At 40.1% G+C, this 24915-nt stretch overlaps 2 protein-coding genes across 3 annotated transcripts; both read right to left on the bottom strand.

Annotated features, from left to right (window-relative positions):
- Nucleotides 1-744: 744 nt before the first annotated feature.
- On the bottom strand, nucleotides 745-24905 carry LOC110061488 (5-oxoprolinase-like). Of its 2 annotated transcripts, none has more exons than XM_089298455.1 (40): nucleotides 24542-24905; nucleotides 22492-22683; nucleotides 21810-21941; nucleotides 21608-21658; nucleotides 21424-21479; nucleotides 20367-20482; nucleotides 19705-19784; nucleotides 17074-17123; nucleotides 16440-16485; nucleotides 16210-16276; nucleotides 15634-15722; nucleotides 14761-14878; nucleotides 14483-14537; nucleotides 14286-14373; nucleotides 13687-13928; nucleotides 13245-13333; nucleotides 12988-13069; nucleotides 12524-12617; nucleotides 11450-11499; nucleotides 11236-11374; nucleotides 10858-10970; nucleotides 10292-10355; nucleotides 9961-10014; nucleotides 9655-9704; nucleotides 9522-9558; nucleotides 9108-9218; nucleotides 8905-9006; nucleotides 8549-8630; nucleotides 7823-7915; nucleotides 7472-7581; nucleotides 6841-6915; nucleotides 6646-6702; nucleotides 6158-6247; nucleotides 5590-5724; nucleotides 5142-5291; nucleotides 4797-4871; nucleotides 4325-4407; nucleotides 3121-3281; nucleotides 2329-2426; nucleotides 745-2256 (listed from the first exon to the last, which is right to left on the bottom strand). In XM_089298455.1, exons 1-40 carry the CDS (start codon nucleotides 24728-24730, stop codon nucleotides 2083-2085), a joined length of 3939 nt encoding a protein of 1312 aa, XP_089154581.1. In that variant the 5' UTR covers nucleotides 24731-24905; the 3' UTR covers nucleotides 745-2082. The 2 variants fall into 2 exon arrangements, with proteins under 2 accessions (XP_089154581.1, XP_089154580.1); XM_089298454.1 differs by lacking the exon at nucleotides 4797-4871 and adding an exon at nucleotides 4665-4739.
- Nucleotides 17157-19225, bottom strand: LOC149106774 (uncharacterized). The gene has a single exon (XM_089298470.1). It carries the CDS (start codon nucleotides 18984-18986, stop codon nucleotides 17334-17336), a length of 1653 nt encoding a protein of 550 aa, XP_089154596.1. The 5' UTR covers nucleotides 18987-19225; the 3' UTR covers nucleotides 17157-17333.
- Nucleotides 24906-24915: the final 10 nt, after the last annotated feature.

Raw genomic sequence — 24915 nt, 5'->3', positions numbered from 1 at the left:
CATGTTGATTAATTCACCTTCACATCTTTAAGGTTGTCCCTGTAAAGTTTTAAAGTCTACTCGACAATATCGAAAGGTATTGTGGGTAATGGCGGTGCGTGAATGCAGCTCACGGCGTTTCAACGTTATAAGAGACAGCACGAGCACGTGTATTCATGTGCATTCTCCTTCCTTGCTAGTGAAACACGGTGAAACACAAACTATTACTACCCATAATACTTTTTGGCATTGTCGCGCACGCGTTTACCGTTTTGCGGGACAATGATCTTAGTCGAAACAACTGTAAAAGAATCTTGTAAATTGTGCAGATTTCCTACCTTTCGCCGTAAGCACATCGACGACGTAGAGGTATGAATCGTAACTTAAGTTGATTCCGAATTGAAGAAGGATTGGAAAACCCCTAGCTACGCTAAGTCCAGAGTGCTCTATCACTACATCAAAATTCCCTCTCTGATCTTTCCTGCACTTGTACCCAGTAAAATTAAGCCCTGGGTTTACAAGTGGTTGGCACACGCCTTCAGAGCGGAAAAGGACGCATCCCCGAAGACCTGACGGCAGTTAGTCGGGACGGAGCCAATCAAACCTGCGGCAAAAAATATAGTGGCAAAAGTTTCCAAGAACTGCTGCTGGATTTTTTTTTTGCTGGAATATTCTTGTTATGTTATCCATTTTGCCTTTTTGTGTACAGGCCTATAATTGCGAGATCAACAACATTGAAAAGGAATATGACTGCGAAGACTTAACTGATTCTTCGTGTTGTCACACATACTTTACGACTTCAGCATAACAAGTAACAAACAATTTGTGCGTTATTTTCAATCTAGAATTTGAAATCTCTACCTAAAGTACTACAAAATTATGTGGTACGCAAAAAAAAATTGAAAAATAGATCAAAATTGCTATTATATATTATTACATTCATATCGTATTTATCTCCGTTTTAATATCTGCGGTTTATGTGATCAGGAAGTAAACGTTTAAAAGTTCTTATGTTTGTTCTGGACTACTCTAAAACCGACGAAACATCACAGCCCTTTTATGTCCCAAGCTCTGCAAAGAAGTCTGTCTTTATTACGTTATTCATTTGCTTGCCCTTTTTTATGTGTGAATAAATGATTGAAAATACCAACAGTCGAATGTTTACATTTGGCTCCTCTTTTTATCCAATGTGTTTTCTTCCCTCCAAATATTCGACGAACTTAGCAGTACGTTTGTTTTGTTATAAAATTGCTCAAATGACCAACATTTTCAGTGCATGTATGGGTGAGTTACAACTTTGCTATTGTTACGATAAAATTGCATGTTTTATGTGGTATCAATAACTTATTGGAAATGTGGCCAAAGATGGATCACACGTCTGCATGAATGACGTCATCGCGTAACTCTTGAGATTAAAATCTCACTTCTCGTAATAATATCAATACGTAATCATTTGAAAAAAGGAATTGTTTGGATAAAGTAAAATTCTACCAACTAGTACTACGAGAAATGTATGGAGATTAAGGAGAAACTATATGTTAACAATGGTTCAAGTGACTAAAATGTATTTCTAAAGCTCTAACATAAATTTCAAAATCCCCCCAAGCTCCTGACAAGGCTTTCAAATGTATTTCTAAAGCTCCTAAAATAAATCTCAAGATCGCCCTAAGTTCTTTCAAAACACAGGGTCGAAAATTTTTTCTTAAAGCTTTTAAAATAACTTTCAATTTCGTGCTAATTTCTTGAAAAAACAAAGGCTTTTCATATTTATTTCTAAAGCTCCTAGAGAAAATTTCAAAATCGTCCTAGTTCAAGGCCTCAGATTTTAGAAGTATCTGCTTGCTCACTCTATTCTACCCTCGCTCAAAAGACGTCGGAGACTGGACACTAAAGCTGATGAGTTAGCTCTACATGATTGGTTGTTGCTTCATTTTGAATTTTCGCGCGCAAATAACAACCAATCAGAGACGTCACACGGATCTCTGTAAAGCTACGTCATTAGTCTGGAATTTTTCGGGTTCAGTCTCTCGATCAAGCGGAAGAAGAATCGAGCCTGCCAACTGAGAGACCTGTGTTTTCTCAGGTTAGGAAGTTCCCTGAACGTTAAGCGGACTCTTGCATCATCTTGTAGTTGTGTAAACTCCCACAGGCCGCAAAGTGTTGTGGTTTCTCCTCATCACTTCTTGACGGCGGGTCACCGACATCATTAGTCTGATCCAGGCTTCCACTTGGTGCTCCGTAACCACCACCGCCTGGAGTCTGGACACGATAACAGTCCTGTCGGGAAGAAACAGTGACGTCCATTAGGTAACATGTAGATGGACTACACAAATGAAATCAGTTACTTACCCCGGGTTTCATGTGAACCGATGCCTTGCCTCCCAGATTGATTATTCGACCATCCGACTTCAAGAGCAAACTTAACCCTGCAGATCCCGGTTCACCGCCTTAAGAAAAATTCATATGATTAATTATTAAACATGATTATCAGTGACAACACATTTTATCACAGAGACGTACGATCATCAATATATACGGGCTCATTCGCCGGCGAACACTGAAGAAGTATATAACGGGAAATATTTACGTTTTTCGCAAATCGTCTTGCTACACTTCAACAGTTTCTGATTGTTATCAGCGACCTAAGTAGCTTTTAACCATAAGTAGAGCTTAAGAAGAGTTATTCGGGAGAATGACAAAACGCACGCAATAAAGAGTTCAGTCAGTCAGCCTCGGCGAAAAAAAAAACCCGCTTTTTAGCAAAATTTGCGATGTTACATTTGTTTTTCGTACCATGAAGAAGGCAGTAATGCTGAAATGTCGGTCATTCGTTCGACTTACTCCTATTCAAGGTTTACGTCAAGACGCTACGCAGTTTATACTGAACAAATTTAAAAAAAATTCGCTGTCGTTTTCCCTCGAGGCCAGTCACCATGTGTTTGCTGTGGAGAAACCACGCGACGAACACCCGACGACTCCCCGTCGACCACCTGACGACTACCAGACGACCAACTGACGAATAACCAACGACCACCCTTCCTTACTTTCCGTCTCGCGTATTGAGTGAATTCATACTGTCCGCATATTTAAACAAAAACGATGCTGAGATATTACATGATGAAAATTCGCCCAGTGATGTACCTTTGAGTCCGTAAGGCCTGAAGGCTCTTCTCTCACCGAGAACGGAAAGCACCTGAGATCTCCGGAACAACAACTCGCGTACTACACCGTCACCACCCCGGTGAAAACCATTACCACCAGTGCCAGGGTTGAGATGAAAACGGCGCAGAATCACTGGAAACCTAGCACCAGATAGAAAAACTGTAAGTCTCGTGTCCAGCGCTACTATTCCACATACCTTGTGAACAAATCTAAGGCAAAATATGATGAGGATATTTGTAAACCTAAATTTCACCCGTCCTTACTGGTCCGTTACTTCAACTCTACAACGACAATTTATTCATTTATTACAATTTAATGGCTGATATGTAAAAGAAAGAAAGAGAATGATAAACGAATAATAAAATGAGAATAGAATTCTACAAAAATCCATAAGGATGGTCCGTAAAAAGGTTAGAACCCCGTAAAGGGCAGACCACTTATATTAAATGTAAAATCTATACCTCATCAAGATCACAATGTCCTTAGAAAATTTCTCACACAAGTCTTGAAAGCGCACACATTCGGTGACACTCGAACTTCTAAAGGTATTGAGTTCAACATATTAACGCTTCTATTAAAATAACTACAATTAAGTCGATCTCGTAACCATCATTTTACATTGGTTTAAAATCTAATCAGCTCTAGCGCACTACATATGGTTCGTTTTGACATGTAGTCCATGTGCTCAGAGTCTTAGCAGGGCGTTGGTGAATCTTGGCGAACAAGCGATCGTTAAGTTATTATTTATTTTTGCTTCGATTGCAACGTCGAATATAAGTTTATTCGCTTGCGGAAATATTGATCGGGTTTACGAACGTTTTGGTGACGTGTCAAGGGGAAGACAATGTGTTTTTATGAGCTTATCGGCGAGGTTATGAGACCAAGTGTTCTCTCGATAGCATTCAACTTACTCTCGGTAATTTTTAGTTTAAAATCTAACTAGCTCCAGCGCACTACATTCCAGGAGTTTTCTTAGGTCAGTATGGTCTCAAAACCCCAAACTGGAAAAACCTTTCTTTCAATAACGTTCCAGTACTTTCAGTCCAGTTATCTTTTCCTTACAACATTGAACAGACAGTCTGGCGAATTAAGAAAATCAACCAGGACACAAGTACATTCTCAAGCATCTCCTGGTCAATACACAATCATTAGCAAAAATAGACTGAAGAATCAGTGAACTCACCTTCGTTCAATGATCTCTGGGTCTGTTATCCTCGTGTTTGTCATGTGAACATGAACTCCACTACGTCCGTCCCACGTGGGACCCTGTAAAGAAAAGGCAAACACGAGACAAAATAAACAATTTGACGTCCCTGTCCTTAGACGCGATCATCTCAGCTGAGATAAGTTCTTCTAATGTTGGCTTATGCAGTCATTTGTTTTGTTTTGTTTTATTATTTCCTCCATTCATTATTACATTACAAAGATATTTCTTATATTACAAAGTTATTATTATATTACAAGGTATCTTTCTTCATGCAGTCATTTGTATTAAACGATTATGTCGTGGTGAAATGACTCACCGCACCCGATCCCCCGCAGATTGTCTCGTAGTAGCCACATCCCTCATCACCAAAGGTCGTGTTGTTCATGCAGCCCTGTTATACAGGCGAAGGAATTCAATTAGAACGGAAATAAATAAAAATCAAACTTACCGCCCCAGCTCCGCCACTGATTGTCTCAATATACTGGCATAAGGCATCTCCAAACGCTGTTATGTTCATACAACCCTGCACAAGACGACAGTCCACTGTCAATAGTTAATTTTGTTATTCACGGTGCGAGTAGCCTGGAAATGAAGGCTAACTGTGCAGGACATTTCAAGTGCAAATAACACGACACTGGTGTTTACAATTTACAGAACTCGTGTAGCTTACGTGTGGCCGAACCTCCCCCCCCCCCCCCCCCCACCAGAGGAAAAAACGGAAGGGCCCCTGCAGTTTTAATCGGGGGTTTCGAGTAGGCTAAACACGTGACGCCTTGCAAGACACTTAGCTCACCTGCGAGGCAGCGCATACTTCAAAGGCTTTCAACACCACGTCGACGACTCGTTGACTGGTCAACACATTCCCGCCAACAACCGCCGCGCATTCCGTCGGGTCGAGCACACTTCCGGGGGGGATTACCACCTTCACTGGCGCTAAACAGCCCTGGTGGCGGAAAATAGATTGTAGACGTGCTGAGACTGAACGCATAGTTGCATTAACCGTTTTCCATACATTTGTCTGTGCTTCAAAGCCCAGAGAAATGAAGTACAAAATGTGTTTTCTTTCCCTCTTCGAAGCTGTTTATACAAAAGGGGAACCATCTAGCAAAACAATGTTTCTTCCTTGTGGCCCGGGATTTGATTTTAAATTACACCTGTTCACTTGAAGCTTTACCAGCAATACTAACTGATTGTCATTGTCGGGATCAAGTCTGGAGCTAAATAATGCAGCTCATAATTACCTGGTTCAGCGGTATGGAGTGTTTGACCATGCACCGCAGACAGTAGATGATGGCAGAGAAAGTGATAGCATGAGGTGCATTACAATTGCCGTACATTTCGGGCCCAGTTCCCGTAAAATCGAACACTGCACTGCCCTGCAAAGAAAAGTTATTTTAAACTTGTTAGAAACCACACTTTCTTGAAATGAGCGATGTTCTCGTCAAGTACAAACAAGTGCACCAAAGTCTGATGACCGAACGAGGCATGTGGATTTTCAAAGGTGCTTAGATTTCAAGGATCGTTCATCACGAAAACTGAAGATCTGGATTCCCCAAGTTCATCGTTTCCAATCTCTCTCCACTTTCCCAAGTTCGTTCATTCTATAATAATTATATCATTAACGAGTACACTTTTTTATTTGAAATTTCCGTCGTTTCGGATGAACATCGAAAACCAACCAGCAGCTAGGCTCGCCAACTGGACTAACCTTTATTACGAAAATTTAAATTGCTGTGTACTGTAGTGGGCCCCGACATTTGGCGCTATTTTACAACTGTGGTTTCACCTAATCACGTGACGACTACAAACCTCCTTCTCATCAATGGATATCGTGAGTTTGATACACGAGCCATCATCCATGTGATCTACAGAGGACAAGATTGTTTTTCCAGTGCGTTCCTACAAACATGACAGACACACGCGTAAGCAACACAACCGGATTGAAAAGCAATTGCTCTTTGAACTGATGTGCCTTCACCCTTTTCAGTTTATAGGGATTTCGAACAGAAGTCTCGGAGGTTTCTAGAAAACCCGTCGTAATCTAGTGATGACGTGCTGAAATTACATCTTGGAAGGTCCTCGAGTATAGTGTAGCTGATGTTTCTATATGTAGGACGAAACCTGCCGAAACAAAACCTTTTTTCGCCACTGTTTACGGGAGAAATTCCATTAAGTCTTTATACTAAACCTGCCACGACAGTGTTCAGAAGGACACACAGTTTTAATTGATGAAATGTTGTTTATTCATAATAAGAGGGAAACAATGCAAGTAATTTCAGAAAAAAATGTCTTCTCACCTTAGTTTTTTCAGCAATTTCTTTCAGCATTTCTCGAACAGCAACTTCAGCATTGTGCTTAAATGAAAAAAAAAAATGAAATGGTAATTTTATCAAAGATTAAAACTAACTACATCTTCTAGCTCACCTTCAACTTTGTGGACATAAAAGAACAGACTAGGAAAGAACTTATAATAACGGTTATGATGATCGTACCTGAATATACGTCATGTAAGCCTGCACCACTGGTAGACTGTACTCCTCTATTAAGCCGCTAATGAGCTTGATTCCCTGGGAAGCAAATACCAAGGAAAACATGATTTTCATTAAAAGGGCTTTACAAACCGTCAAGCAGTGCTCTCTGCTTCTCCTCTCGCTCCTCCCTCACTCACTCATGCCCATTAACGTGATAAAAACGTGACGCTAAAAACAGGTTTATGAACTCGAACAAAAAAGCCTCTGTGGACATAGAAACGCGGCCACAAAAGGGGCGAAACCAGTTTATTTTTTCATTAAAGATGGTTGCAAAAAGGCACTTACTAAAATTATCAGTTGAGTAAGACGCGACGGAGCTTTGGTGACGAAGTTTTGGACTAAAATCACCGGCGGTGTTGCCAGGAGCAACTTTCCTCGTTTCCAATGGTAACAATATCGTCGCCTGCAATGTCGTGCGCTTCGTTTCCAATGACGTCAAAAGTCGACAAATTGCCACTGAAAACGGAGACAGTTACCCCTGACAGCAACACAAGTTGAACGTTAAAACCTGATCACAAAACATTCGTCGCGCGTTACTCAACTGATTATCATAGTAATACATGATTAATACACACGGGATGTTTGAGTGTACCTTATGATTAGCTGCCACCTGGGCTTTGAGATCAGAGAGGTTGTCATGGAGATTACGAGTGCCACTACATCCGGGATACTTGCTGGGATCCATCAATTTTTCAATCAGTGCTGTAAAATGACAGAATTAATAGAAAACACAAATAAACTGACTGGCAAGAGGAAACCCGCGTTCAGTCTCAAAAATCTTCAAAATTGAGGCACGTGAACTTGATGAGTTCTTCGTTCGGTTTAACTACAATTTATTAACCAGCTTACTTGTAGGATAAATAACAAGTGCCTACAGACTTCAAAGCAAGTTTTTTTTAGAGTCAGGATTACCATGCAAATGAACTGGCAATGTACTATTTACCTTCTTCCTGGAAGACACCTTCTTTTACAATTTTGAATGACTTGAACACGGCACCTTCTTCAAATATGGAATGCGAATCAGGTGGCATAGAGCCTAAAAACGAGAACAATATAGAATGAATGAATGTGACTTCGAACTTTCACAGGCAACATTGACCAACACTAAGCAATCACCTTCAGGTCTTAGAGCGATTTTCAGTTGAGTGTCGTAAAACCAAAACCAAAGTAATCACTCTGGCTTATCCAAGCGGACGGACAATCCAATGAACCAATCAAAACTTACAGCAAATCCATCACGGTAGCTGGTGCGAAGCGCGGGAAACGTTTTTGGTTTTACTTCAGATTGGTTTAGAAAGTGGCGCGGGTAAATCAATCACTGACCGTAGTAAGGGAAACCAAAGCAAATACGAATCACTTTAGGCACGCAAGTGAAGAAAAAACCGCTCTACCCAGGCTTTCGCGAGTAACTGTAAGTATTATAGAACTAACAGAAGAGGTAAAAGTGATATCTCCTTTTCTCGTCTTCCGTCTTAGAAAGAAAAAAAAACTTCCCTGGACAAACATTTTTCAAACAAATGAGCGAAAGTTTACTGCAAATACGGGTACATCACCACTGTTTGGTAGAATGATTCAAATACCTTCATGTTTTACGCCTGCACATATTCAAGGGTTCATAGGTAAATAGTTTATACAAACTAAACTTTGCAATGATTAAAAGACACTATACCTGGCGCAGAACCTCCAATGTCAGCGTGGTGACCTCGGCTGGCAACAAAGAACACGGGCTTTGGTTGGCCAGGATAGAATACCTGAAAACGGAAGAAAAACGTGAGTTGAACTTCGTTCACTTTAAGCCCCGAGTCAATTACAAAGTAAAATGCTTTCGCGTCGAAGCGTTGCGGCAACATTCTACGCCTAACTTTTAAGAGGCTTCATAGCAACCACTGTTGTTGCACGCAAGTTTGATGTAAACTTGTACCATGCAACAAGCCTGTTTCCAAACCAATTTCTGAATCTGAAGCTTCAATGAACACTGACGGCATACTTTAACCGGCTTACAACTGAATGAATTATTTTCCTTACCGGGGTGATGACAGTCAGATCTGGAAGATGTGTTCCCCCGGCACTCGGGTGGTTACTAAGTATGACGTCACCTTCCTTCAGATCATCTCCTAATGTGCGAATCTGAGAAAAATGTCACGCCATGAAGAGTCTCGATAAAACTAACACTGATAAAATGAAAGAATACGTTCATATAAAATGTAAGTAGAGAATATTTGTTCTACCTGGTATTGTACAGTTTCCTGCATGGAGCCGAGGTGGACTGGGATATGGGGAGCATTGGCAACCAGGCCCCCATCAGGACCGAACATAGCACAAGAAAAGTCAAGCCGCTCCTGTAAAGAGTGACAAAATGTGACTTGAATCAATAGAGTGTAAAGTGAAAGACGAACCCAGCAATTGCGTGCGTTTTATCACTCACTATATTTCGTGATACGAAAATTATGTGAAGTTGTGCGTGAGGAGATTACTAATACATGTGCATAACGCAAAGTAACTGTCGTAACGGTTTCAAACAACGAAATCTTCCAGGCCATGCAAGGCGAACTCCCAAAAATAGAGAGGATATTTGGATAGCTACGACATCAAAAAAATTCAAGTGTACTTCCGCTTCTACGAAAAGAAATATTAAAGCTTACCTTGATGTTTGTCGAAATTGATGTGCGCTGAAGAACTCTGTGGAGTAAAGCCAAACAACAACAACAACAAATGAAAACTGGCTGTCTTTAAATAATACGTACATAAAATTCCTCCTAATATGTATTAACTCACCGGCCCATCTGTTCAGCAGTGCTCATGAAACGATGAGAAAATATTGATAGCTGAGAAGAAAAAGAGAAAAACACTGAAACTAAATAGGAAACTACGAGAGCCAGCCATTTCAGTCAAGGAATACAAGTGGAGTTCACTGGCAAATGTAGAAAAGACCACGAGATTTTGATTAATATCTAATCAAAAGATGCCTTGGGTGTACAGTTTGCAAGAACACAGCCGTAGATAGTTGTCAAAAAACATGCAGACAATTTGACTACACTGCTCTCCCTCAAATTAGCCATTTAGAGACATTATAATCAATACCTGAATGGCATCTAATTCAGTTCCAATGCTCTTTTTGCCTTGGTTCCCTCCAATCTGAAAAAAAAAAACAACAACAACAACAACAACAGCAACGATAAACATACGGTCCAGTGGAACATATCTGTGATGGCTTCTTTATAGCATAGTGACGTTTTAACCCCAGGGTTTTACCATGACATACCGTGATATAACATGGGTTTGAACTGAGTATTCATAAAAACACTGTACCAAAACTAAAAAGCGTGGAGTAGCAACTAAAAAAGGCAGCAATTGAGACCGTTACATACACTACACCAACAAAGAAAAGTTCAAAAAGGAGAGGAAGACAAACCTCAATTCTGATATCTCCTGATGTGGTGATGGAAGCTTTGCACTGCGGTTCAACAAGCATAGTGCTGGCAAAACAAAATCGCACTTCATAATCACAAATAAACTAGGTTCACCGTTCCGCATAAAATGATAAGCGTGCAAAAAAAAAAAAATAGTTGTATGGCACCCGCAGGTAAATGGCAACATAAAAAAGATCAACATAATCCAGGGATAAACGGCTGACCAACTGGTTACTCGGTACCACAAGACTTCAGTAAACTCGTCCCACAACCACTAACCACTTAAATAATACGGACTTTCGCGCTCAAAATGTTTTCAACAACAGAATTTTTTAAATTTGCCATGCAGTTAGGCGACAATCTCATTCCCAGGGTCTCTCCCTCCCTCCTGGAGCTGAGAGAGACCCTGGGAACGAGGTTGTCAAGCAAAGATCAACTTTTGCCAAAAAGTACAACAATGGGCGTCATCGTGCTCGTTTTAGAAAAAAGGCGCATTGAAGACCATACGTGTTTAGAAGCTTTCAATATTTTAAGACGACTACATAACGTCGACTGACACGCCACAGACCTGTTTTTGTCAACAATAATAGCCGGTCCATCTATCGTGTGACCAGCGGACAACTCCTCAAGCAGGTAAATCTTCGTGTCGTGGAAACCATCTTCAAAGTAACACTTTGTTGTCTGGATTGTTAGAAAGAAAATAACAACAAACAACTCGAATAAAAATAATTAGACTTACGGACTGCCGGCATTTGGAAATTTTTAATTAAACCGAGTAACATAAAAATACTTTTTGCTTCTCATATACCCATTTCATTTTCATGCACGAGTACTGGACATAGAAAACGGCATAAATTCAGAGTGAAAGAGTGGGGAGTTAAACGAAGAATAAGTACGATATAAAGAGAAGTTACCAAAACGGCCAAAAACATGTTTTTTATAATACCTTCTTCACCGGGGCAGGGGTGGTGGCTTTTGGCACTTCGTGTGCTACAGACGTCTTCGAGTGCCCAGTCCCTCTCACTCTGATGTCATCAATCAGGATTTGGCGATTGGGAATGGTGAAACCAAACTCTCGCACGTATCTAACGACAGAAGACAATTGAGAGAATAAAAAAGTGATGACATTAGCTGCGCTGGAGTGGTTAAAAGTTACTTACCTTTCGTTAAAAGCTTGTCCAAAATCACCATGCCGGCAACCTTCTCCTGACTAAAATTGGAACAAAACAACGAAACGAAACAATTAAACAGAACGAAAAGTTATTTTCAAAAATTATGCGTGGACACAATGGACCTAACCAGGCTTTTTTAAGGTTCAGTTTTTACTGTAATCGACATTTTTTCTCTGGATATCATAAAACTTTCTCCATGAATAAACAGTAGCCTCCTTTTGCGCCAAAATATGCCCGCGGACATGATCTGTTCCGAGAAGCGAACAGTTTGCGAGAGCGAAGCTCAAGGAAAACTGTGAGCTTTGAGGAACAAATAATGTACAAGGACAAATATTTGAACATATTTTCGCACCAAATAGAGGCTATCGCGTTTATTATCCTTCAAATACTTTTCGCAACACGTGCAGTTTTGAAAATTCGGGAATATCACTTAGATATTCCCCAGTTTTAGCTGGGGCATATTCAGCCACGTGACGCGTTTAGACCAATCGGGTGCGAACAAAAATATTTGATGGCTTATAAATAAACAATAGCCTCCATTTGGCGCGAAAATATGCTCGGATATTTGTCCGCGGACATTATTTGTTCCGAGTGAACAGTTTTCCGAGAGCGTAGCTCGAGGAAAACTGTGAGCTTCGAGGAACAGTTAATGTTCAAGGACAAATATCCGAGCATATTTTCGCTCAAAATGGAGGCTTTTGTGTTTATTATTCTTGAAATCTTTTTCATAACGCGAGCAGGTCTGAAATTTGGGGAATATTCTTGGATATTCCCCAGTTTTAGCTGGGAAATATTCGGTCACGTGACCCGTTTAAACCAATCGCGGGCGAGCGAAAATATTTGATGGATTATGACTTGGAATACGTCAGATGAGAACTTCACCTGAAAATTCCTAACTCACCACTTTGTGCAAATGAAGCGCGAAACTTTCTTAATTACGCACTTAGCACCTCGCGGATCATGACAGGTCGTCAAGAAACACTAAAGAAGACTCAAAAAGAATGTTGGGAAAACTAGTTAAATTACAATCAACTTTAACGCAACAGGAAAATAGTGATTTACCTTTTCTTCTTTCTGAGGGACAGCAGTGCACATTAGAGCGCAGTCCGTACCGCTATACCGCATGTGAAGGAATGCTTCAGTGGAGATTTGACTCCTGAAAATATTAAGCCCAACAACATAACTAGATAATCTAGGACATAAGCACCCTATTCCGTCCAAACAAAAAAAAAACAAATAAACCTGGTCCCAGTTGTTCGACGGCTGGATAACGCTATCAACTGGATAAATCACTATCCAGCGGATAAGGGTTAACAAATCAAACCACGCTATCCACTGAATAGTGATTCATCCTGTGGATAGCGCTATCCACCCTTCGAACAACCCAAGCATTAACTTTAACATAGTTCCCTAAATTTGTGAGTTTTGAAACTCTTGGAATCACATAGAAGGAGTTCTGGAGGGTTTGTCTCTGTGTTTATATACACGTGATATTCTTATGCTTCACGAAAAAAAGCAATACTTACTCTTCGAAGCCTTGGCTTTTCAATTCCTCAATGCACTTTTGCATCAGAATATCAATTCTCTCATCCAGATAACTAAATGACTCTGAAAGCGAACAAACAAAAACGGAAATTTATACCGCGTTCAAAACCAACATACTTTGCCTCAAGATACCAGAAAAGTTTAAATATGTTACGATACTTTAATCAAAAACGTCGATTTCTATAAATATGGCCACAGGAGCACAGGGCAAAAGACTGTCTAACCACAGGAATCCTACCTTTACTATACGCACGAGCACAGGGTTCCTGTGCTTCGTGTACCACATCTGCTAGTGCCAGTCCATACGCTGATAGGATACCTGCAAAACTGAGAAGAAAGTAAACATCTTGTCATATTGGTCGGTGTCAATTCAAAGGAAACTGCTATTGAGCAGTACTTTAATCTGATACTGTTCATTTTGTTGTACAAGGTGGATCTAACTTTTAAGTCTGTGGATGAAACCCTAGTGTGTGACCATTTAAATGAAAGCTATTGATGGATACTTTCACGTGGTACTGTTTGTCATGCCTTGCAGGACAGCTCTAACGTTCCGGCAATGCCTGGATAAAACCCGAGTGTGTGACCATTCTGATTTATATGACTGTTGCTTCTTATATTATATCCATCTGAAATCAGTGATTCGTGCGAGATCTTAGGATGGGTAAGCCATTTTAACTCACCGATGAATAAACACGGTAGACATTCCTAACGACCTAGCAATGGAGCAAGCATGCTGACCGCCAGCGCCGCCAAAACATGACAGCACGTGACGGGCAGTGTCGTGACCTCTTGCCTCAGTCAGAGCTCTGATTGGTCGACACATGGTCTCGTTGGCAACCGTGATGAATCCCATGGCAACTTGCTCCACAGTCAAAGGACCCTTCTTTGCACCGTCTTCTTGAGACGACAGAAACTCATTGACCTGGTTTAAGAAAACGACGAAATAATTCAGAAATAGACTGAACCATTACTCTGCAGTATCTACAGATTTTACTGATAAAACCTCGAGGGAAATAACCTTGCTGGAAACGTGCAATAAATTCCCCTCAAACATTGTTACAGTCAGTGTACAGTGTGAAAACTAAACATGACTTTGCACAATCCAGTTAATTGGAAGTAAACCTATATCCTCGAACATCATCCGTTAACGCTTTTTCCTTGGTACCTTAAAGTTGTAGAGGGTGAAAGCTTCAGAATTCGCACATTCAAACATTATTGGAAGTGTTCTATGGACCCAAAACTGGTTTAGATCATGTCCATCATTTTTTTTTTCTCTAACCTGTTCTGTCAACTTCTTGAATGCTGACCATGAACCCTCTAAGTCTAACGGTAAATCTTCATTCTTTCCAAAGATTTTTGGGAAAAATCTGTTAAAAAAAGAAAGTGTAAGATTACAGTTTTTAAAACAATGAAAACTTTGAAATTTTCCAAAATTAAAATCTCTCAGTCTCTAACAAAATATTTAAACGTGCGTACTCAGGTAAAATTCTTCCAAGCACTAAATTTGCATCTGTTACGGCCAGTGGACCACCTATCAAAATAAAATCAAACGAAATTAATTATTTATCCCTCAACCTCGACGTAATTTCTTTCGTTTACATGCCCCAAGCCTCGGAGCCAAGTGGAAACACAATATATGGGCGTTTCCTCTGTATGTTACGATTATTATATTTATTTATTATTCATTTACACATTTCATTATCATTTATTCACACATTACGTACTGTAAAAATCAGGTAAATATCCAAACACACCTTTCCGATAACACACAGGTCCTGGATGGGCACTGGCAGACTCAGGACCAACAACAAATAGCCCCGCCCTGAAAAACAGGCGTGATCCACCACCTGCTGCCACAGTGTTGATGTCCAGCTGCAAAAGCACATACCTCTTATTGACCGATTTTGAGGTCCGTACTGTAAGTTACGGACCGAGTTTTCCCTCTTCGATTTATGCTCAAGCGTAGGCCATGAATCGAAGGGAAAAACAAGAATCCGTAAGTTATTGTACGGACCGAGAAGACAAAAGTAGACTAATAAGTCCGAGGAGTCTAAAGCCCAATTTATCTGTCTCAGCTTGTCATGAGGTGGTGTTTCTCATTTCTTTAAAACTTTCTTTTTTCAGTGTAGATCATTGTGCAACTTTACAAGTGAATATATGAAATATCACATGTTTGAACTGCGGAGAAAGAGATGAAGACATGATTGATCATCGTAGTTACACACACAACTTAAGTAGTTCTGAAATTAAAGACTGAAAAAAAAAAATCAGGCTTGAACGGGATTGGAACCCATGACCTCTGCGATACCGGTGCAGTGCAGTGTTCTACCAACTGAGCTATCAAGCTAAGCCAACTGGGGGCTTGTTTGACTTTTAAAATACAACAAAGTTCCGAAGGTAACAACATCCCAACTTATTTTTCTTACATATTTTCTTATATATTGAGAACACATTAAGTATTGAGTAAGACGGATCAGACTACATGTGGTACACGTATTAGTCACCCCAAAGTAGCAAGCCCATGAAGGTTGCGACCTTATAAAAGTAGCAATGGGAATTTAAGCTGCTAAATCTGGAGACAACAAGGGTCTTTACCTTCAGAACCCTGTGATAACCAGGTTACATACCTGAGGGGCTTGTATCGTGATTCCAGCTGTTGTTGTTTCAAACACATGTTCAAATTGACCAGCAAAGCGAGACACATCAGTTGATGTTCCTGGAATAAAGTGAAGGTACAGCTCTCATGAATGATGTAGTTTTAAATAAGAAATGGCAAACAAGAATTTAAGATATATATCTGATTCAGATCTAGTTAGTGCACAAAAATTTGATGTTTTCCACAAGAACACATTGGGATATAAAACATCTTTCAATTACTAACAGGTCTTACATCTATGCCAATATGGCCGTATCAAAGCGAATTTCACGGTCTGCCCCGTACAGGGTCACCAAATCTCCCACAGAATACAAAGCGCATAAAATACATTTTTCGACATATATTGACCGATTTTTGATGTTTTCTGTGAATTTTTTTTATATTTGATGCATTATTGTGGTTGCATTGTCCGGGCTCTAGCTTGAACAACCTTTTTTTGGGTCAAGAGATGAATTGGCGATCTCCCAGATTTAGATTTTCTTAGGTTGTCATCTCTGGTCTTGGTGTTCATGCATGACAGTCCAATTAATTATTATAAATAAATTACCTCCCATGTCAAATCCAATAACTGGCTGATCAGTCTCTCTCTGAAAAGTCGTCATTGCATAACCAACCTGGACAAAGCAAAAGAAATCTGTAAAATCTCAAAGATTATATCTGCTGGTTGTCCCTGTTTTATCTTAGGACTTCTTTGGAGAAAAAAGGAGCATTATTTGTGAACAGAACTCCTAGAACCTATAATCTGTTGTTCAGTTAAATGGAATGTTTGAAACCTACCACACCACCTGCAGGTCCAGAAAGAATAGCCCTTGATCCATAAAACCTAAGAGACATAAGGGGTTGGTTGTCAATATTTTTATACAATGCAGGAACATTTACATAGCATCCAAACAGGTGTACAATACATGCACTTTAAGGCTACAGCAACAGAGAACTTTGCATGCAGTCATGCAGTGCACTCAACTGAAGATGCTGCATGTGAGCTATGATTGGCTAAAGCTATTGCAATTTATGAGACAATCTGGGCCACATGCCCAGTGGTAAGCCACATGCCCAGATCTGCTCATGATTCCTGGGGCAGATACAGGATTTTAGAGACAGGGGTTTGAGATACAGACTGCCAAAGGTGGTCCCCTGTAGGAGGTTCAAGGGACATCCTTCCCCAGAAAATTCTTAAAATTGAGGCCCTCAGAAATGGGATTTGTGACATTTTGAGGCCAAGTCAGTTGGCATGTTATAATGTGTCATATATTTTTTTAAATTTGGTTGAACCCCCTAGATCCCCTCCAGGGATTTTCAAGAAAACATCTCTCAGCTTGCAACACATGACAACTAGTGTGAGGTAGGAGGCTTTGAACCGAAATTTTGGCACAATGAATATTAGTGGCATTATTATAATTTGAAAACTTACTTAGCAACAGGAGTCAGACCACCATCAGATTGCATAAACAACACTTTATCCTTCAAATTGGTCAAAGAAAAAATAAAATGTTAATAACTAACATGAGTGAAGATCTAATCAACAATGATTTAGATAAACATATACAGGCAAAAACTAACGATAGATAAATCCGACGTTTCGGCGACATCTTGGCGCCATTGTCAAGGGAAACTAATTAAATATGCGATTTCAAGGGTAACTAAGAGATCAGAGTTTCTAATTTGCATAAGTTAGACAAAGACTTTAGCGCGAACTGAGTCTGATTGTACATTTAAACACGGTCGTAATTGTTTAATGAGTAACATCTCATTAATGAGACAATCAAACTTGTTGTGGCATTTTTTCAACACGCTAAAACAATTGCGAAGGTCATCCGGAATCCTGCCTGCGTGTCTACTATCATAGTGATTGCGTACTGACGAGGTCTTGCTTCTATGTCCATCAACGCGTACGAACAGATGGCCACGGGTGTAACCGACATAACCAGCATCGCACTGGTCACACTTGAAGTTATACACAACGCATTGTTGATCAATGAGCTGAGGCTTAGGTTCGCTTGTCGGGAACTCCTGGGCAATCTTGCGGCTCGTAAACACCGGTTGAACACTGGTCTGCAGCTTCACACTGAGATCTTTCAACTGTGTCTTCACGATATTAGCAGACTCCTGGTCTTTAAAGGGTATGACAACCCGAGTAGTGTTTTCTGTCGTAGATCTGGACCGTAATGAGGGCTGGTCAGCGACCTTTAAATTTAGGAAGGTTTTGACAGTGGAGTCAACAAGGTGCTTGGGATATTTCAGTTTAGAGAAAACAGACTTCAGTCGTTCGCACTCCTCAGTGAAGTAGGACCATGACGAAGACAGGCGATGTGCGCGATCGAGCATAGTTGTCAATAGTCCGCGCTTGTACCTATTATCGACATGACTGTGGTAATGGAGAAGCAGACCACTGTTTGTTGGCTTCACAAACACTTTAGTTTCAATACGAGGCGCTCTGTTTAGGAGTTGAGTACCGAGAAAGGGAAGCATTCCATCATTTTCGACCTCCATAGTAAAGTTGATGGCGGGGTGAGCGTGGTTGAGGGTGTTAAGAAAGTCCCTAGCTGTAGACAAATCGGGCATCACAGTGAATGTGTCGTCAACATATCGACGATAGTAAGGTGGCAGTTTGCCGTCAACATCTAATTTCTCTTCAATAGACGACATGAATACGTTGGCTAGCAAGGGCCCAAGGGGGGACCCCATCGCTACTCCGTCGATCTGTTCATACAGGGATCCATTAAATTGGAAAAGCTGCCCCTTGGTGGCCACACCCAAAAGATCAATAAGGTCTTGCTTTGAAATGTTCAAATCATACTCGGAATTAAACCAGTTGTTTCTAAAGGCTCTGTCTGCAAGAATCGTAATGGTTTCATCCAAAGGTACATTCGTGAACAAGGAGGACACATCATAGGACACCAGCAAGTCACCAGGTGTTATGTTGAGGTCTCGCGGTAGTTCGTTCACAAAATCGAAAATGTCCGTGACTGTGTACTGATTTAACGACAACGGTTTGAGCTTGTTGTCCAACCATTTCGCCAGAGCATAATTATACGTATTAGTCGCTGATAGGATTGGTCGCATGGCTAATTTCTCCTTGTGTGTTTTCGGCAACCCGTACAGGTGTGCCAGTCTAGAACCGGTCGGACGAAGAGACTGGGCCACAGCGTGAGGGAGGATCCTTGTGATGATAGATTGTACAAGAGCCTCCTTTGCTAAAAGCGGATGATAGTGCTTGGGTGGTCTGCCTCGGGTTTTTGGTCGTTCAGAAGGAATGGGACGAAATTTGCTGGTGTCATTGACAGAAGCTTCGGAAAGTAGATGTATATATTCCGACTTATCCATTACAACGACACCTGAGCCTTTGTCCGGTTTTGTTATGACGATATCATCACGGCGCTTTAGTTGTTTAATGGCTGTCAAAAGCTGTTTAGGAGGACTCGGACCTTTATGGTTGATGTAATTGAGAGCTATAGATTTTAATGTTGCGGCAGCCAGTTCCTTAGAGTTCTCACTGTTTAGATGCCGTTCCAAGTCCCAGTAGAACCATGTACCATGTAAGATCACTGTTAAAATTACTATAACAGTAATCTTCACTCAAACAGTTACAGCGAATGGAGCTGTGGTAGGTTTATTTGTATATTTAAACAATAAAAGAATGAGTCACCAAATTCTAATTATTACAACTATGATTTATATTTTAGTGAACACAAATGAAAATGCTAGACATGTGCTTCTTTATGATTATCAAAATTGCCCTAAAATTAATGTCTTAGAATAACAGGCATTAGTATACATGTATGCTAAACAATTGAATAGGGCTTTTCACACATTCTGATTGGTTAACTCGGAAATCACAATCAAGTAGAGATTTTGAAATTTTTGACTATTTGTAATTTTTTTTGTCAGAAATAAACTGCTTTATTGGTCGCTTTTCAGCTCGGTACCACTATTCACCTCCACTTTGGTGAATAATAATTGATAAATATCTGTCATGATAGGTCTCCAATGTGCCGAGAGAGTTAGATAATAATCAACCATGCCTTCTCCACATGTAACAAACCTGAATGCCTTCCTGAAAACCAGCTGTGAAGCCACGAATGTATTCCTTAATGCAGGGAGTCAAATAAGCATCAGCAGAAGCTAGGGAAAGACAGCAATGTATATTTTTTAAAAAAAACTTCTGTACAATGCAGCTATTCCAACACTGTTTATACCCCATAACTTCTGCTTGCAACCTTTAATAAATCATATGTCTCTCATATAAAGTGATATGCTGATAACTTCTTCGAGTTAAATGACTGCTTACAAAGTACTCTGTCGCATGGATGATTCTTTTTTGTATGCAAGTCTCATGTTGCCTGAGAGGCTCTAAAATTTAGGGTTAATGTTCAGACCAGTTTCTTATGTACTGATCTCAGATTTAGACTAGTAAACCTAAAATGATCAACTTGTAAGAAAATAACTTGATTCAGGAATTTATTTGAGAGCAATCCATGTAAATCAATGATGCTATTTGTCAGAAATTCTGTGTTTGGGTCACACACAGAATGTGATGCCAAGGGACTGGGTAAAGACTAAAAAATGTCAAATCTTTAGGTCATCTTTGAAAGTCTGCAGAAAATATCTTTGGAAGTCTTGGCATCTCAAAGATTAAATTAAATGTACTGCACTGGAAAACATTGAAAGGTATCATTACACTGTTCAACACTATAAATGTTTTACCTGTGTATCCTCGAGGCACTATTCTGACCATGGGCATTATTGTGGATGACAGCGACACCTGATCAAAACCCATCTCTAAGGCTAATTCACCAACTTCTCTCTCATGCACATCATACCTACATGTGTAGAGGAGAAAGTTAGAAAATACCCTTTACTTGGAATGGTGGGAGGTGTGGTGGCCTCATGGTTATTGCTCTTGTCTCTGGATCAAGCAGTCCGGCTTTGAGCCCTGGCTGGGGACATTGTGTTGTGTTCTTGGTGGGGGGGGGAGTAGAAATACTCCTAGTCACTTCATGCTACAAAAACCGCGATATTAACTCCTGCCTGATGAGCCACTTGGCTCTTCTGCAGACTTTACATTTTTTACCTTACTTGGAATATATATGTCACTCACAGCCATTGCCTAAACACAAAAATTCCTAATTTGTAACTATGTTTGAAGCTAAATAAGAGTCAAAGCTGCAAAGGCTGTATTTGCAGTGAGAGGCACTCTAGCTCCAATTCAAACTATCAGTGTAAAAGTGATTGGCTGCAGCCAGGTTAACATACACTTTTGAATTCTCTCAGGGTTGTTGTTGTGACTAGAACATCTTGGGTCTTAGAGAGTTTTGATCCAAGTGATGAGTTGTAAAGACTCATTTTACTATGTTTCATTTGCCTCTGAAAAATAAACTCATTATGTCTCAGTTTTGGATTTTCAAAAGGGGTCTCAACTTCTTGGTGAATCTCAGATTTTACAATTCATCAACTCTGTGTTTGTTTTTCAGGCTTGCATGTACCTGCACTGACAATAGACATAGACATAGACAGCTTATTTTACTTAGACAACACACTTAGCTGTATAGGTAATGGTGTGTCCCATAGACTTAATAATTACGCAGAGTCTACAGGTCGCACCAGCTAGTTTACAGGTGCACCAAGAAAGTAAAATAACAAAGTAAAAATGTATGTACAATTGATTATAAATATTAAACTAAATTACCTAAGAATATAATACTACTACTATAATGATTGTAAAAATAATTCTACCTACTGTATTACATATATAAAAACCTACATGTAAGAGTGCATCAGTACAACAGCTAAACTCTTGATTCCTTTGTTGAGGACTCTCTGCAAAATATCCAGGATTCTTAACAATAAAATCTTTATTTACCACATTCTTATTATTCGATCAATACAAGACATGATTTTGCCCTCTTGAAACTGGCACTTATAACAATTAAAATAAACTAGATTACCTGCAGATCTTTTCTAAGCTGATCTTTATCCAATGCTTCCCACTCTTCAAGCTGAAAATAAGGGATTATTAGGAAGCAAAAACATTGTCAGCAATTACACATCAATCATCAATTTGATTTCTGCCAAATTTAATCATATATAATAATGTTATATTACATTAAAATAACTTTTTGGAAAATTTATCAAATTTGACACACACACCTTTTCTCCAGTACTTCCAGTAACAATTTTACAATTTTCTGGTCTTTGAATCTCACTGTCACCTTGCACTAAAACCAGTCTTCCTTTGACGACTATAACATCGTCATGTAACACTTCTGGACAAATTACTTTCTGTAAAGGGATAATCAAACTTTCCAGTCATTTTGTTTCAAATACTTCTCACTGCGATCACTTCTCTGCATGTTTTGCTCCAGCCCCCTAGGGCTAAGTTGGGCTGGGCTTACTGCCATGCAGCAACTTGGAAACTTCTGTTGCATCAATTCTATAGGCAATGTCTCAGAACTTTGTTTCATCCTGATTATATGTGCTTCTCTTCTCTTCTCCCTCCCACAGTCCCCTCCCTTACTTTCCCCACCCCCTGTCCCTGGGAATTTGAGGATGTCAGGAACATATTTATTCAAGGATGCTGAGAAGGAAAGCTAACTTTAAATTTTCTCTTGGGGCCAGTCATTATTGCACTCCTTGGCTGGGTAAATGTGAGACAGCTAGATGAACAATTTCTAAGATTTCCTCCAAACAATCAATGAAAATGTAGACTGATACTGTCCAAATTGAAGAAACCAGTGGCATCAGAGACAAGGTGCAGGATAGTGCTGAATTCATAAAGATTTTTAGATCATTAGGATATTTTCTAACTTGTTCTAATGAAAGCATCACTTACCAAATCAAATATATTGGGTCTTGTCTGGTTACCAATGTGCAACAGATCATGGAATCCTTCAGTAATAACAAGAGCCATTCGTTTTCCTTTCCGTTCCAACAGAGCATTAGTAGCTACTGTAGTTCCCATCCTGATCCATTCAATATAGTTTGGATCAATTGGTTGGTCTGCTGGCATCTTTATTCCTGTTGTCTGTAAAGCAAGCAATTTAATTACTCTTGTCTTATTAAATCTACACAATTTCCCACAGGTTTTACACCCTACACTGTAAAGTTACAAAAGACCCTAGTTACAGTACATATAAACTAAATAACTTTGTTTAGAGAGGAAGCCACATCAGCCTTAGCTTGCTTCCATACCTGCAGGTCCTCTATCCAGGTGGAATTTGGAATTTGGAAAGTTTGGTTTTCAGGAGGGAGGAAAACCCATGGAGCAAGGTGAGAATGGCAACAACAAACCCAACCTACAGATGACACCAGAGCAGAATTGACCCTGGGCCACACTGGTGGGAGGCAAGTGCTCTCACCACTACACCATCCCTGCTAGTTATAAATCCTGCTAAAGTAGCTACGATGAAATTAGTAAATTCAAAAGACCACCACCACCTATAAGGCACAAAAATATAATAATATCAAAGCAACGGATGTTTAAAGCCTTGATAACGTAACCATTGAATTGAACGTGCAGTTCCAGAAAGTATCATCCATACCCACACCACCACCATGGAAGGTCATTGGAACCTTGGAAGGGAGGGGAGGTGTCAAATGCCGACATTCTGGGGAGAAAGTATAAAGCTTGAACTGGAATTCCAGTGAGGTGGGGGAGTTCAACTCAAAAAACCTTGTGTGGGAGGTAAGGAGATAATATTGCATTACCACATGACCGACTCAATCAAAACACAATGTGCACAAACACATCATGATAAATATTTCTATATTCCACGTTTCATTTTTTCATCATTTCATTACGGAGGAGAGAGACAAGTATCCAGATCATGTCTACTAAAGGCATCCACAGTCGAGTGTTGATCGATACCCTTAATCAATACTCCAGATTGACACTCAATCGACCCTCAATCAACAATCAATTGATATTTGATGGACACTCCATTTGACACTTGATCAACACTCATTCAACCTCTCGGTTGACAGTCAGTTGAGAGTCGATTAATTTTCAGGCGATGCATATAAGTCGGTCAACACTTGGCCAAATATCGACTGACTATTGATCGAGTGTTGATCGAGTGTCAATCAAGATGTTGATCAAGTGTCCATTGAATGTCAGTCAAGATGCCGATCAAATGTCGATCAAGGGTATTGATCGAGGGTATCCATTGACACTCGAATGGGGATGCCTCTAGCACACATCATCCAAGTATCCTACAAGACTGGGTAGAGGTGTGTTTCTGGATCTCCTAAACACTTACCCTGTATCAGACCACAAGTATATTGATTGTATCAATAATACCTTCTGATAATCTATTTTATTGACTGGGCATACTGGGAACATCCCATCCAAGGGTAGTTACAATGTGTTGTTCCATCCAGGGCTTTTTGGTTTGAAACCCCCTTCTCCATCCCTCTGGAGATTCCAGGTTTGGTTCATATGTTCCATGAAAAATTTTGGCTTTTGAAATCCCCCACCTTGGAGTGGGTATGGATGTTTTCTGGAACCAAACAATATCCCTAGCCACTTCATTCTACAGAGCCTAGTTAAATACCACAGACCCAGTTGTTCAAAGGGTGGATAACACTATCCACTGGACAAATCACTATTCAGTGCATAACTACACCATCCACTAGACAGTGTGTTGTCTGCCCTTTGAACAACTAGAGCCAGACTGACAAGCTTTAACCTTTTCTTCCTCCTTCATGGCTCATTATTGTGTCTCAGTCTCTCTTATTAATGCAAGATTCAAAGCTGTTGTCCTGGATAATTAAATTTCAAATCGATTTCTGGTACCCTGGTCACGTGACAAACTTTCCAGTTTGGGCGGCTGAAATTATTATTTTTTCTACCGAAGCCCAATTTCTGATTAACAGCGCTTTACCTGCTCCAGAATTCTTCTTATTCCTTCCCTTGGAGCATCGGGATATGCAGGATCCACAGACAGCAGCTTCATCACCTTTACCTCTCCGTTTGGACATTCTGAGTAAACGTCTGTGAAAGTGCCGCCTCGATCGATGGCAAACCTGAACTTGTCACGGTTATTATTCTGCAATTCCTGCCTATCTGACATCTTTAAAATTCAGAGTTACTGCAAGAATATTGTCTCTAAATGAATACTTAATCAGTAAAGACAGCAGCTTTCACAAATTATCGCTAGAACATGGTTAGTGTTTAGCAAAAAACACAACACATTGTTTGTTGCTTGCGTTCTTTTATACGTTTGGAGCAAGTCGCGTGACCTTACGTCAAACCCCC

The sequence above is a fragment of the Orbicella faveolata genome, unplaced genomic scaffold (genome assembly GCF_042242905.1).
Source record: "Orbicella faveolata isolate gen_17 unplaced genomic scaffold, um_ofav_v1 contig_3, whole genome shotgun sequence".
Lineage (NCBI taxonomy): Eukaryota > Metazoa > Cnidaria > Anthozoa > Scleractinia > Merulinidae > Orbicella > Orbicella faveolata.
This window is presented reverse-complemented; position numbering and strand designations above follow the sequence as displayed.

Bases quoted from the DNA above. Each gene is read 5' to 3' on its own strand.
- LOC149106774 (XM_089298470.1), bottom strand. From the start codon at position 18,986: ATGGATAAGTCGGAATATATACATCTACTTTCCGAAGCTTCTGTCAAT.
- LOC110061488 (XM_089298455.1), bottom strand. From the start codon at position 24,730: ATGTCAGATAGGCAGGAATTGCAGAATAATAACCGTGACAAGTTCAGG. The intron at 16,486-17,073 runs GTAAGTTTTCAA...TATGTCTCTTAG, and splicing joins GGTCTGACTCCTGTTGCTAA to GTTTTATGGATCAAGGGCTA. The intron at 9,007-9,107 runs GTAGAACAAATA...CATTTTTCTCAG, and splicing joins AGGAAACTGTACAATACCAG to ATTCGCACATTAGGAGATGA.